Source organism: Hippocampus comes, unplaced genomic scaffold (assembly GCF_001891065.2).
Source record: "Hippocampus comes isolate QL1 unplaced genomic scaffold, H_comes_QL1_v1.1 scaffold147, whole genome shotgun sequence".
NCBI lineage: Eukaryota > Metazoa > Chordata > Actinopteri > Syngnathiformes > Syngnathidae > Hippocampus > Hippocampus comes.
Window position 1 is genome coordinate 1,931,853 of NW_017805009.1, and position 14,930 is coordinate 1,946,782.

At 42.7% G+C, this 14,930-nt stretch overlaps 1 protein-coding gene across 1 annotated transcript; it reads right to left on the reverse strand.

Annotated features, from left to right (window-relative positions):
• Positions 1-632: 632 nt before the first annotated feature.
• On the reverse strand, positions 633-11,715 carry rflna (refilin A). Its single transcript, XM_019862848.1, has 4 exons — positions 11,509-11,715; positions 11,077-11,438; positions 1,275-1,384; positions 633-1,202 (listed from the first exon to the last, which is right to left on the reverse strand). The coding sequence occupies exons 2-4, from the start codon at positions 11,299-11,301 to the stop codon at positions 869-871; spliced, it is 669 nt and encodes a 222-aa protein (XP_019718407.1). The 5' UTR covers positions 11,302-11,438; positions 11,509-11,715; the 3' UTR covers positions 633-868.
• Between the last annotated feature and the right edge of the window lie 3,215 nt (positions 11,716-14,930).

A 14,930-nucleotide genomic window follows, 5' to 3' on the forward strand; every position in this document is an offset into this window, starting at 1 on the left:
TATGGCAATAAAATAAAATTGAAGGTTCAACACAAACAGCAACCAGTTTCTCTCAACAGACCCGCCATACAATCATGGGTAATTAATATGAAATAGTTCTTGAAAACACCCCATAGATCATCAATCCATCTCAATAAGAGATTTCAGTCACTGTGGTTCTCTCAGACTCATTTAACTGCTCACAAGGGTGTTGTGAAAAATACTTTATTCTAGTGGGATCGTCGTGTTGTGTGTTTTTTTACTTTTGCATTGTGGCACTAATACTCCAGTGTATAATTGGAAGTGAATAAATAGGTTGCCTTGGTACAATTGAGTCAGCTATAAATACAGTGAGGAAATGGTGTGGTAAACCCATGTGCAGCTTGTGTGGCTGTTGACTGACTTTGGTCCAATAGTTCAAACACACACACACACACACACACACACACACACACACACACACACACACACACACACACACACACACACACACACACACACACACGATGCTTTTCATATCCAGGAACAAGTGCAATGGAGCTGTAATTTGAAAGGCTGCACCATCTTGCATGATTCAATCCTCAGCTCTTCATTGTGAAATTTTTCTCCACTCGAATGATTCTTTTCACCGAGGTCCATCCTGCAGGAGCGCAGGTTTTTTTTTTGTCAGCTCTAGTTTTCTTTAGATAGTAAGACATCAAGCCAAAGAGGTACAACGGGAGCCTTTTTAAAAACGGCGCCAGTACAAAGTTGAAAGATTTCCTCTGGGGTGAGACGAGATGAACAAAAAATAGGGTGAAGCTTTCAGTTATCTTGTGTTGCCCCTCTAATCTGTTGTCCTCAAGTCCTAAGAAAAAAAAAAAAAACAACAACTAGCTCGTGTGCGGGCCTACAAGTCCTCTGTGTAGATGATACAGGGACTTGAATCGTCGCTGGACTCCAGCCGCACTCTGGAGACGAACCAGCGACGTGCAGCCGCGGCCTTGTAGGTGAGCGTGGTGCGGTAAATGTTCTTGGCGTGTTTGGGGTACACGATGGTGGTGCTCTGGTAGTTGATGGGCTTCTGCCGCGGCTCCAGGTACACTTGGGATTTGTAACTCCTCCAGGTGCAGTTGGGCACCGCCACCACCGTTTCGCTGTACGAAGTCGCCGTGGGGACGGGGACGCAGTACACTCGGTCTTGGTAATGCTTGTCCGAATCGTACCGGACCGCTGAAGTGCACCTGCAAGAGATGCTATGCTTGAGTACAGGAAGTTTATGACAAAGGTCATCTTTTTATGTATACGCCACTTACTTGACTTGTTTCTCTGGCTTTGGGTCAACCTCGATGCTCTCTCCATAGAAGACAGGATACATGCGAGTCCTGGGGTCTGTTCCTGTGTTGTTGAGCAGCAGGTAAGGCAGCTGGGAAGAGGAAAGATTCGGTATCACAACCAGGAAGCCTTCTGAGCAGATCCGAGTGCTGCTAACATATCCTTAAACAAAGAGCTCAGCACGCTGGGGGCTTGAGCAGAGCCAACAAAAACCTGAATTAAAACCACTGCAGTTCCCACCATGTTAATGTTTCATTAGAGTTGGAAAGGGGTGGAACATCTCCAGCAAATTTCCATGGGAAGCTAAGATGAGGAATTTTGGAAATATTCCAAAACGGAAATCAACTGGTTAGCACGTCTGCCTCACAGTGCAGAGGTGCAGGGGTTTCGATTTAGTGGTTTTTTTTTTTTTTTTTTTAATGTATTGAAAGTATTCAACTCTGCCTGATCTTGGACAATTATGAAGTTAATAATGATCAGAATAGCTTTCTGATCAACTAATCATTAGAACATTGGATATGCATGGAGCGAAAAAATCATTTCAGTCATACTTTTGGAAATAGAGCATTTTGTAAAAATATATGAAATAATGACAAATGAATGAGTCTTTAAGAGCTAAAAGATGACCATTTACCAAATAAAAATGTTCACTTTAAACTCCAAATTTTGCCAGAGTATGCATAAATCTGGGCTCTATTGTATTCCACATATTCTTTTTCGTTTTCTTTTCAATGAATATTGCGAACCACTGTTACCTTTCAAAAACACTCGTCCGATGCTAAAATGGAAACCACTAAGGTCCAAATAAATATCATCCTCCTGAAAGTAACCAAAATGGTAGATATTATGGTAGGTAAGTATGCCAAACAAGTGTGTTTTAGAAAGTCAACAACCAAAGGACAGGAAGTGGGGAAAAACAGAAAACAGGTGGCTGCTTGGTGTGCAGTAGGATGTGAGCGAATGCGGGAGGAATTTGAAACAATCATTTATCTTTGTCACCGAGTTGTTGCTGTGATGATTTTTTTCAGGGATCTGTTTTAACAGCATTTTTATTCTATCTGGTACGCAAGCTCGGTTTGAAATAATGCACTTGCTCAAAAATATTTCGCTTTCAATCCTTACATGGTCTATCCTTGCAAGAGATGGCTCTCCCAAAAAAAAAAAAAATGTGTGTGTGTGTGTGTGTGTGCATGTGTGGGTATATATATATACCCACACATACACACACACACATACAGTACACACATATGTGTGTGCATGGACTTGTAGCTTCTCGCTTTGTGCAGATGCTTGTCAGCCACGAAAGAGGAAATCTGCTCAAATGAGTGTGCAACAATCTGTACCGCTTGAACTCTGTCAAATATGGACCATTTTTCTAATCCACTTGCAAACTGCGCCGTTCCAGATGCTGCAGCCAAACTTGTGCTCGATGGCCGCCTTTGCATGTGAACCCGGTCGGACCATGTGAAGCGAGCGGTTGCCCAGGCCCCGGCTCCCGCGCTCCTCTCACATTACAGTGGGAGCCGGTCACATGCTGCGGCTTGGACACACTTAAGCACACATGCCAGGACGGGGAATGGGCGAGAAGAGGCCAAGGGCACGGCAGATCAGTGCATCAGGCTCGTCTTTCCTCTGCGATCTGAATGTTTGGAACCAGCAGCTGTGTTCCATGTTCATGTGCACACTTCTTTGAATTTTAACGACTGAACCATCATCATCATTACAGCTGCAGCGGATCCTCTGCTTTGTTGAGGTACAATGTTCACACATCCACTACATCACAGATTTTTAAATGATGATGACTATTATTATTGTTAATGTTTTTTCAGGATACAAGTCTGAATTTCAAGTTGTGCAGCTTTCGTGTAGTTGTGCCACAACATGTCAAGTAGCACTGAGGTCTAATGAAGGGATGCACCCAGAATGTTTTTAGTGCTGTGGCCATACACGAATTATTCACAATTCTCAATATTACTTTGTAATTAAGTTTGTTTCTGATTGTATTATGAGTGTGTATACAATATTGGCACACTGTGACTGTGGATGGTATGATAAACAATGACTTCTCAGCCATGCCGTTTAGTTCCTCTGATGTGAAAATGGCAGAAAACTCAAAGGTATCAAAATCTTGCCCTTGATGTGGGGCGGCCAGAGATTAACCGTGACCAGAAGAGACACAGCATAATTGACCGCAAGAAGAAGTAGAGAAGGTCCACAATCGTCCGAAACAGTGCTTCCACAGAGCAGAGAGAATACATGCCGGTGCGTAATATTGTGTACTCTGTGCAATGCTGCTACAAGTTGTAAAAAAATAGGAGTCCATTTCAGGTGAAAATTACCGGAACAACTATGCTCATTTCTGTTAGCACATCTATGGCATTCTGCATTAGATGTTACCATTAAGCTATCATCGAATTTTGTTATTGGAAATTATAATTGTTTGTTTGAACATTTTAGTTTCAAATGAGTGATGTTTAAGATGCTTTTGCATTAGTGTTACAGTAAACTTCAAATGGGAGTGAAAAATGAACAGCTTCAAGTGAGTTTCCTTTGCTTCCTATTTGGATCACTTGGGAGTGTTACAGTGTCGTCCTGTGATAGTCTCCTATTTCTTGACAGTTTGTGAGTGAGAACAGGCCCAAAGGAATACCTGAACATGTGCTTGAGTACATTTGAATGTGTTTAAAACATGTGGGAGGGATAAAACTACCAAGTTATTTTGACATGGTCTCTATCTGGCAGAATTTCCCCAATGGCGGGTGGGTCTGGAACATATTCTCTACGATAAATGGGGGCTTCACTGTACTACTGTGTGTGTGCTCTCCATTTTGTGCAAAGTAAACACTTGACTGGAGGTTAGGAGGCCTCCAGGAAGAAGCCCCAGTATGCACGCAAAGGATCAAGCCATCTTGGAAGAAGCAAATTCATGCCCAGGAAAACAGCGTGCTGCTGACAAAGCCGCAGTGTCCAAAGAACAACGCCGAGCTGCCGAGTCGAAAAGCCAACTCAAACATTTCCCACCTGCAGGCTCGAGACATTTGTGTGGACATCAGCAGGGACACACGCATGTCGCATCCCTGTCAAGTGGTGTGCAGGCAGACAGACAGACAGACAGGCTGTCTGAGCATTTTAGCTGTGTTGCATTTAGAAATGAGGGGTCATCAAACGCTTATGCAACAGCCTCTAACAAGGCCCCGCGCCTTAAAATAGAGCTTGGCAATTGTTCTTAGGTGGCATACAAAAACAACTCCAAAATAGATTTGGAAAGGGGGTGGGGGGCCATGGGCACTCTGGACATAAGGCTCCCCCTCATTGTGCTGCAAGACATGCACTTGGGCCCCGATAGAAGGGAATGTTTTCTGATAGAAAACTTTGATTCTGTCCACACTTTTAAAGTGGAGACAAGAAATGAGCAGGAATACGCTTAAAAATGGAAACCACAAAGCAGAGACATTCACCAAGTTTGAACCTCCAGAGGATTATTGGATCTGTGTGTGTGTATGTGTGGGGCGTATCTCAGGCTAATGTCAAAACACTCCCAGGATGTAGAACAGCATTTCTGAGGTCTCCATTAGACCTTTCAAAGGCCACTTCAACCTGCACAGACATGTTCTTCAGACTTTCAGATACTGGGAGTGACCTGGATGATTTTTGATCAAATATGTCGGGCTGTGTCTCACACAAGAAAAAAAAGGGGGATTAGAATGTTGGGCTGGTTTGCTGCAAAAACAATATACAATGAAGTTATTGGTCTTATCAAGTCGGCTGCTCTTATCTTTTTTGAAATCGATTATCCTATCGATTACTTAATCGAAAACTCCCTGAACTGCACATTCCCCAGTTGACGAATGCTGGTTTTTTTTTGTTTTTGGTGGGGGGATCGAGGAAAATGTCCCACAGTGATAAGCAGGTTTCTGCAAGTAACATTTCTGTTTCGCTACAAGTCCCCCTCCTCGCAGCCGTTAGTGGCTGTGCCTAAGGCGCGCTGGCATTGGACGTTTATTTTTCATACACACTCCATCACTTTTAAGCAATGTGTTGATAAGATAAACAGGCGGCAAGCTATGCTAAGCTAAGTTAGCTGGAGAAGCTTCAATTTGCACCCAGACCAGTTGAACCACTTCAATGAAGTAGTCATGGGATGCACTTTGTCAAAGCTTTAGCTTTATCAGTGCTGCTTTACTGAAAACGTACCATGCCATGAGCTGCTTTTGCGCAAGGCATGAGATGAGACAGTGCACTCACACACAGCGTCGGTTGTAAAATGAATACACCACAGCAGGGTCACTAACCTTTTTGAAACTGAGAGCTATTTCTTGGCTACTGATTAATGTGAAGCGCTACCAGTTTAATACACATTTCTGAAATAACACATTTGCTCAAGTTACATTTCATGATATTGTGTCATGAATAAGAATATTTATTTATGTAAAGACAAAAATCATGATAATACTTTCACTCAATAATTAGGCAGCAGATTAATATCAATATGCCACACTTATTTTTTTTGTTTGAATCTCAGTGTTTACATTTTCATATGATCGACATTGCGAAGAGTTACGCCATAAAGTTTCAATATCAATCAGCTACAACAGGAAATCTAATATATTGTGTAACTTCACATTCCTATGTATTTCAAAAATAGTTGGGGGCGGGGGTGGGGGGGTCCGTTGTTGCATTTACCTGGGGCTTTAAGAGGGGCGGGGCTGCCACTGACAGGTGACCGTTCACTTGACATAAAAAAACGTCATCGCAGTGTTTCAGTAGGCATATCACTCACTTCGTCGTCAGCATGGCCCCAATGGTAAGCTATGCTTGTGTCCGCTTTTCTTTTGTCAGATGTGTGGTATTGTTTTTTGGGATTCGGTCATGTTTGCTTGCTTCGTTTGTCTGCTTTGTTTTGTGTCCGTGGCAGCTTTATGTTTGCTGCATCGCAATCACAATTGCTTGCTGTTCGCAATCGGCAGTTTAAACAACGTGGGCAAAAGGTAGAAAGTTTAGTCTTGCAATTACTGTACTGTGGTGTCCATCTCTTAGTTCTTTTTTGTTGGAGTGTGGACATGTCATGCTAGCCCGGCTGCACCGAAAAGTTTGACTGATAATTTTGCGTTACGGCGAGAGTTAATCGTAGCGGCGCAACGCTTTCGGGTTTGACCGCTGGGAATTGTAGTCCTTTTGTTCGGTTCCACTTGTATGGTTTCTTGTTACGTTTAGACGACGAATCTTGACATGATAAATGTAATTACATATAAAGCATTACGGGAAATAATCATGACAATATTAATGCATCATGCTAAAATCAAAGGGTTGTGATAAAATCATGATTAATATTGTGGTTAAGAAAATGATTGTTAAAATGAAGGTATTAATGAATTCATGTCTATTATATACATTATTTACATTGTACCCATCTTCATGCATCACATTATTTTTTGTTGTGTTTTTACGTTATTACCTGCTGTGTGATTCAATAAATGATCGAGTACATAGCGAGTAATCCTTCCATGCTGAGTGACGATCCCTATTCAGAGGGCGGTGAAATAACGGAAATAACTGAACATTCATAATCTCGATTTTCTTCTGGAGTTTGCATAATCTCTGTTGTGTGGGTTTTCTCCAGGTACTCCATCTTCCTTCCACTTGCACAAAAACATGCATCTTAAATTAAGAAGACTCTAGATTGTTTTTAGATGTGAATGCACTTGCTTGTTATGTGTACTGTGATTGGCTGGTGACCAGTGAAGGGTCCACACCGCCTCTTGAACAAAGTCAGCTGGGATAAGATTTTAATTAGTAAAACAGATTACTTGGAAGAAACCCAATGGCAAAGAAACCTTGCGAGACTTGAACCCAGACCGCTCAGCTGTATGACAGACGTTCAAAGTAATAAATAGAGAACACTGCGCTGCGCGAGGCAAAACATCTCAGACTCAATTTTCATGACCAGCATAAATCTGGCGCAGCGCATGGAATATCTCTGCGCACAGACAGGTTAGCCTCAACGGTGGTATTTTTGCAGATGAGCGCAGGCCGGCGGATCTGTGAGGGAGAGCTGCGGCGCTGAGGGAGTGGTCACAGCCGACTTCAATCATGGCCTATCGAAGTGATATTTTTATTCCACTGCTGTTCAGGTATTTATCAATGAAATACATCCACCTCACTTGTCCACGGAGCTCAGAATCTGTCTGCCTGTGACCCAAACAAATACTCCAAACTCACACTAGACCAGCTGCGCAAGTATTTAGATGTGGTCTGAGCAGACGGAATTTTAGACTGACGTTCTGCCACCAAACTGTCACTCTGCCGGGCACATCTCCAAGGACACCCCCTCCTGCTGCGCTGGAATGCCCAGCATGGTGGAGACTAGTCTGCAGAATAGCACTGATTTAAAAATTGGGATATGTCAGCATTTACACCGCATAGCAGGTCTGCTGTCTATGAAAATGTGACCCACATTTTCGGGCAGTAGGCAGGGGACACCCTGAACCGGTAGCCAATCGCAGGGCATACAGAAACAAACAACCATCCGCGCTCACGCTCACACCTAGGGACAATTTGGAGTCTTCAATCAGCCTGCCATTCATGTTTTTGGAATGTGGGAGGAAACCGGAGGACCCGGAGAAAACCCACGCAAGCATGGGGAGAACATGCAAACTCCACACAGTGAGGCCGCAGCCGGAATCGAACCCAGCACCTTCGTCCTGTGAGGCCAACGTGCTAACCAGTCAACCATGTTCCGCCCACAATTACATCCATCCATTTTCTATATCACATGTACCCATCTGACTTCGGGCAACAGGTGGACATTGTGTGCCCTGCAAAAAACTGGTGACCAGTCCAGGGTGTAGTCAACCAACCATTCACACTAAATGACTGTTTCTGAGTGACAGTTGAACCCAGGCATTCTGCAGTAGGGCAAGCAAATGTTCTGATATACCAACAGTGATTTATGCACCAAGACTGGGAGCCAAACTGACAAAGCCAGACCTGACCAATTGCCAGCAAGTCTTGCTTGTGGCCACCAAAAGACAGGAGGCAACAATGGCTACACTTTCTGTAACTGATACAGCACGTTATGAAACTGTGGGGGGTTACTGAGTCCCACTTTGGGTCCCCCATAAAACCAGTAAAGTCAGATGCAGTAAGTCATGCAGGCATTTAACTTCGAAGGATTCCTGAGCCACTGGCATCTTCAACATGAGGAGAAGGGGGGACGTGTCAGCTTCCAGATCTGTTTCTGACTGGACAATCAAAGATGGTCACATTATGGACGATGATTTCACATAATCTCATCCACGCAATTATACAAACCATCAATACTATATAAAAAAAAAAAAAAAACAGCACATACTTGTGCAACGTACATCATTTAGAGCTGTTCAGAATGAAGCTGTTCAGAATGATGCGGTTGGTTAGCACGGCCGCCTCACAGTGCAGAGGTCATGAGTTTGTTTCCGGGCCTCGGCCTTCCTATTTTGAGTTGCATGTTCTCCCCTGCCTGCGTTGGTTTTTTTCCAGGTACTCCGGCTTCTTCCCACATTCCAAAAACATGGATGGCAGGTTCATGGAACGCTCTAAATTGTCCCTAGGTGTGATTATGAGCATGAATGGTTGTTCGTCTATGTGTGCCCTGTGATTGGGTGTACCAGTTCAGGGTGTACCCCGCCTACTGCCCGAAGAAAGCTGGGATAGGCTACAGCACACCTGCGACCCTCATGAGGGCAAGCGGTTCGGATAATTGATGGATGTACTACTCAAAGTTTTGCTCTGAAGGACCAACCAGATGATGCTAAAATGTTGACTTAATCGAGGGCCGGCGTGCGCAAATTGGAAATGTATCTGAGTACTCTTTGTCGCTTATATAGTTTAAGTTTCATTGGCCAGCACTCTTGATTCTGAAGGCCCTGGGCACACTGGATTATTAACATGGCAGCACATAGATCCTGAAATCTGATTGGACAAATATAAACATATTTGGAAGGTAGTTTGAAAGTATGATCCAACTGGATGTTCAAACGCTGTCCCACTTTGAGAGTCAATATTTTCTTCGCTTTACAATCAATCGCCGGGTTACACAGTTGACAATATTACAAACACACTGCAGAGATAAAATCAATAATCAAATGTTGCTTGTGTGTGAATTTATTTTGAGTGTTTTAAAGTAGCTATCGCGGCCGCTTCCTCTTCATGACATGCCAACAGACACATTTAATTAAGTGCTCTTTATCCCCTTAAAATGTATCAGTTGCGAAAACAGTTGTTACCAATAAAATGACAGAATGTCAAAGCAATAAGTACCCTTTAATCAAGTCCAGTGCTGTCCACAGTGAGATAATAGGTCGCCAGAAAAAAAAAAAAGTTATGTTTGTTTCCTTATGTGTCCATGAGGGGGCTCCCATGATTTACTACTATAATGCAATGTATACTTTACACCAGAACAAATATAGTTGGTTCAATTGTTCCATAAAAAATCCAATGTTAAATTTTTAAGTCTCTTTTTTTTAATTTTTTTTTGACATAAAAGCAGGATGTGTAGAGCGTGGGGTCCAGTTTTATTAGTGATGCAATAAATCGATACATTATTTCAGGCTACTTGCACATATTATTTTCTTGTCTTATCCCTCGTCATGAGTACACAGAATTGAAAAAGCATGCATGTCAACTGTTGGCGTTACGAATGCTGATCTATGGTGTCTATCATACCTCAAAACTAACAAGGTGAACATGACCGCTTAATTTTCTACATACAATTAGTAGTTTGAACCAGTTTTTCAACTGAATATCTTTGTATGAAGGTATTGAAATCTCTTCAAGTGTAAATATCATTGAACTAAAAAGATTTGTTTTACTTGAGTGCTCGGGTAATGAGGGGGCTCCCATGATTTACTACTATAATGCAATGTATACTTTACACCAGAACAAATATAGTTGGTTCAATTGTTCCATAAAAAATCCAATGTTAAATTTTTAAGTCTCTTTTTTAAATTTTTTTTGACATAAAAGCAGGATGTGTAGAGCGTGGGGTCCAGTTTTATTAGTGATGCAATAAATCGATACATTATTTCAGGCTACTTGCACATATTATTTTCTTGTCGTATCCCTCGTCATGAGTACACAGAATTGAAAAAGCATGCATGTCAACTGTTGGCGTTACGAATGCTGATCTATGGTGTCTATCATACCTCAAAACTAACAAGGTGAACATGACCGCTTAATTTTCTACATACAATTAGTAGTTTGAACCAGTTTTTCAACTGAATATCTTTGTATGAAGGTATTGAAATCTCTTCAAGTGTAAATATCATTGAACTAAAAAGATTTGTTTTACTTGAGTGCTCGGGTACCAAGTGCTCCACTATGAAACAATGGAGTTGACCACGTCATACAACAATCTCTTGCAAACAAAGGGCTAAGTGAACTCTATTTATTCATAGCACACTGTAAGGAAGGCTTGATTTAAAGCATACAGTATATAATTTTTACCTGGTTTTGAACAAGTTTAATTTTGGTCTCTCATGTCATACACCTGGACCGTATTTTCACCCATATGTATGTATGTATGTATGTATGTATGAATGATTCTCTCCATATATAACTGAATGAGCATGCATGTAGCTACTGGAAACAGTGCACCCGAGAAAAAAATCTACGAATTGAAGACAGTTGGGAATAAATGACCACAATTTCATGGAACAATTAAGTTGGAAATGTAGGTCAGAGGATGCCTTGCTTGCCGTGACGGCTCTCCGCTACTATAAGCAGATGATGATGGCTGTATCTTACCAGTTTGCCCTCCCGACTGGCGTCCTTCTTCCAGGCCGCTTGCTGCTTGCTCTCCACGGGTGTCGTGCAGCTGCCGGAGCGCGGCTCGATGAGAGTGGGAGAGAGGGAGCAGAAGGGCGGACTGGGGCTGGGAGGCAGCCCCGAGTCCGGGCTGTCAAGCAGCCCTTCCCGGTTCTTTCCTTTGAGACTTTCATCCATCGCTTGCAAGTGGAGCTGCCCCACCATTTCTGGGGACGATTGCAAGCGAGAAAAGACGCAAAGTCGCACTTAAGGGGGGAAAAAAAGTTCTTCCCCTCCTTCTGTCGTCGAGCCTCTGCGTCGAAATGTACTAATCCGCGGCCAGTTTCTTCCAAGGGGGACTCCTGGAAGAAGATGAGAAGTTAAATTAGACGTTTACTTATTCTCTCAAAAGTTAATAAGATGAACTCTTACCTGCGGCGGTAAGTAGCCAAGAAAGCCGTCCACTAAAATGCTCAACCGTGCAAAAGTTACGTCGACATTTAAGGAAATGTCAGACGTATCGCTCGACACAAAAATCACAAAGTAGACGTGCGTCTGACGCAGGTCTGGAGGAAAGCTCCTCTGTGCGGCTCGTCACCGCTCACACTCCGCTCTAGGAGTGCGCGTCACCGTGTGTGCGGGCGCGCGCGGCACGGGCATGTGCGCGTGTGTCCAGTGCGACGAAGATCACTTCCACGCGTGGCCATCAGAGAGAGCGTGTTGCAGCATGTTGTTTCTCTGTTCAAGTCATGTGCAACGTCACCGTTTGACAATCCTTCTGATTGCATGAAATAAATGTTTTCCCACGCAGTGACGAAATAATTGAGCGCCTGAAAAGGTAACGAAAGTATTTTTACTCGCGAAGGCAACAATGCATACACTAAACAAGAGATTTCCAACAATGCACTGTACAGTATTGTAACCTTACTGAGGATAAGTGCAGGGGCGGAGCTAATTGGTGGCCACCCCACCACACCTGGGGGAAAACCTTGATATCTGTGTTGCAGTATACTGAGACCCCGTGATACACTGCTACATCAACAAACACAAATACAAAGTACAACCTATTGTCACTGAGTCTAGGAGATCATGTCATGGGAGTGGTGTGATGGGTGTGGCTCAATGGTTATGGAGGCGCTTACATGTTGCTTACAGATGCATTTTGAGAACTAGGCAATTAACTGAAGATTTACCTGGTTGTTTAATTTTGGACTTGATGTATGGCCCGGCACTCCTGAGATCCAACGACTTGTTGACCCGCAACTAAAAAGTCATTTTCCAATAATATGTCTGGTATAAATTCATTGTCTGCCATTTCTTTATAGCTCCACGTCCAAAATATTCATTTGGTTGCAATTGTTAATGTACCAAAAGGATACCCCCCAACCCCCACTAAATACTTAAGTAAAATAAAATAAATACCCATGCAGTCAAAATAATAATGTAACAACAACAAACATGCATAGTTGCAACACTCAAAGCACTGTTTGGAAAGATAAACATGCGGCTCTCAACAATACAACGGATTAGAGCTTTTCCACGCTCGTTTGCAAGTATTCTTCGTGATTCAAAATTTTAGCTGTTTGCATGTTTTACATTTGTCATTTTTAGCTGCCAATAACAAAGCTAGTAAGCTAGTACACCGCAGCTCAGTGCGGTTTTCCCGAGAAACACAAACATGCAATAATTAGTTAATGTTAGTTAATGGGGTACTGGAAGGATCAGTTCAGATACTTTTCGTGTGTGTGTGTGTGTGTGTGTGTGTGTGTGTGTGTGTGTGTGTGTGTGTGTGTGTGTAAGCAAACTTCAAGTGTATTTCAGGAATGGGTGGAGGTGGGTGGGAATGCTGTGCATTCACTTCTTGCCGAATGAGTAAATGTTTCACACACGCACCGAGAAAGAATCGAATGCCTGTTGCCGCTTCTCTCCACATCATGTTTGGCCTCTCTGTTAGTGCTCTTACAAACAGCAGCTCTGCCAAAAAGGAAATCAGAAGGAAAATAAGAGCCTGGCTGTGTGGAGGCGACTGTGTGCTTGCTGTGTTTGATTGTGTGTGTGATGGTCCAGCAGCTCTCCATGGTGATGAACACGCGATTGCCAGGAAATCATGCGTGATGTTTGTTCACTTCTCATTACATGTGTGCCGAATGGCACCGAACCTTTTACCGGGCTTCCCATTCCCTCCCATGCGTTATTGTTTGTTATTCGCTTCAGGAAGTGACAGAGAGGGTGTCAGATGTATTTTGGGACCATCACGTGTACCCTAAAGTGACCAGCATGTTGATCCTGAGGCATTCAGGGAATTAAAGTTGAGATCTGCTACAGATTACCCAAAAGACGCTGGGATACACATGGTGCGTGTTTGTGGGTGTAGTGGGCGTGTCTGTGGGTGGCCCAATTGCAGTTTCAATGTGAACGAACGATGAAAGGGAGCGCGAGAATGACCGTAAAGACGTGTATGGAAATCTGCAGCATAATTGAGTGTTATTCATTTTTTTTATAGGGCATTAATCGAAACACTTTTGGCATGTCAACCCCTTGACTTTTTTGATTTGTTCTTATAAAATATAATCTTCATCCATCCATCCATCCATTCATCCAATGAAAAAATTGAATAATAATAATAATATTGTACGTATATATTATTCAACATGTCCATATAATACACGTTATATTTTGTAGGTACTTACTTGCACATGAAACCAATCCAGTTTTTTTTTTCTAATTAGCAACATTGAAGCATTCTGTACAACAAAAGACAGAAACAACAACATCAACACAATCAACTATAAAAAAATAAAACAAAACACCAAAACCAAGACATTTCTTTTGCAGGAAGTGTTTTGTCTATGAAAAATTGCATATTTATATATTGTTGGTTTTGTTTGTTTTTTAACTCAAATCCGGATTTATCTACATTCATATAGCACTGCTTTTCATTAAAAGAAACCAGGAGGAGTATTATCACGACTTGCCAATGGCCTCCTGTTTTCACCCAGTTTGTTTCTTTAGTTAATAGTGTTACTTTGACCTTTGACCTTTTCCATAATGGATTGTGGATGCGATATTGCGGAATGAACACTTTTCACTTGGCCACGAGTCTACCTCCATTATGTAGGAGTTGATTGAGGAGTTCTGCAATCTGGATTGTGTTCTTGAGCACTTTGAGGTCTCCACAAGACCCATGCTGAGGGAGGACAAGTTGCTGCTGATAATTCATTTTCAGTGCTTCATATTGGGACTATCGCGCTCACCTTTACAGACAAGTTTGTTGTTAGAGATGCACAATCATGAGTTGGGAGTATTTGCAAGCAGAAACGTGAATGAGACAAGCAGATTATTATTGTTTTTTTTTTTTCAGTAAAAGAGAGGTGCTCTTTTGAGGCACACATGCGCTGTCTGGACTGACTCTCAATGTAAACAAACCGCAGAGAGGCCGGCAGGGGCTGGCAGGCAGGAAGGTTGTTTTGAGTCGGCAAGGACATCAACTGTGGTTTCCACACACACAACGTTCTTCTTCAGACTCCCAGGCAATCATTCTCAACATCTCGCAGATAGGTGAACATTCTCCACTTTGCTTTTCACACAATGTACACGTCAACGCTGGACACTTGTTAGCTGACAGCCTCGGCATGCGCATGCAGCTGTACGCCTCTGCTTTCGGATTATGAGACTGTTTTTGATGGCTCACACTGGGAGGGTCTATACCTCAGTGTTGGATCCATAATTCAAATTGTTTCTCTGCAGCTGGTTTTAATGGATGGAAGACACCTTCCACGCTGCAAACCGGGAGAAAACACACAAGCCCCACTTGAAGAGGGTTGACTTTTTGTTTGACATTACAGCAACGATCA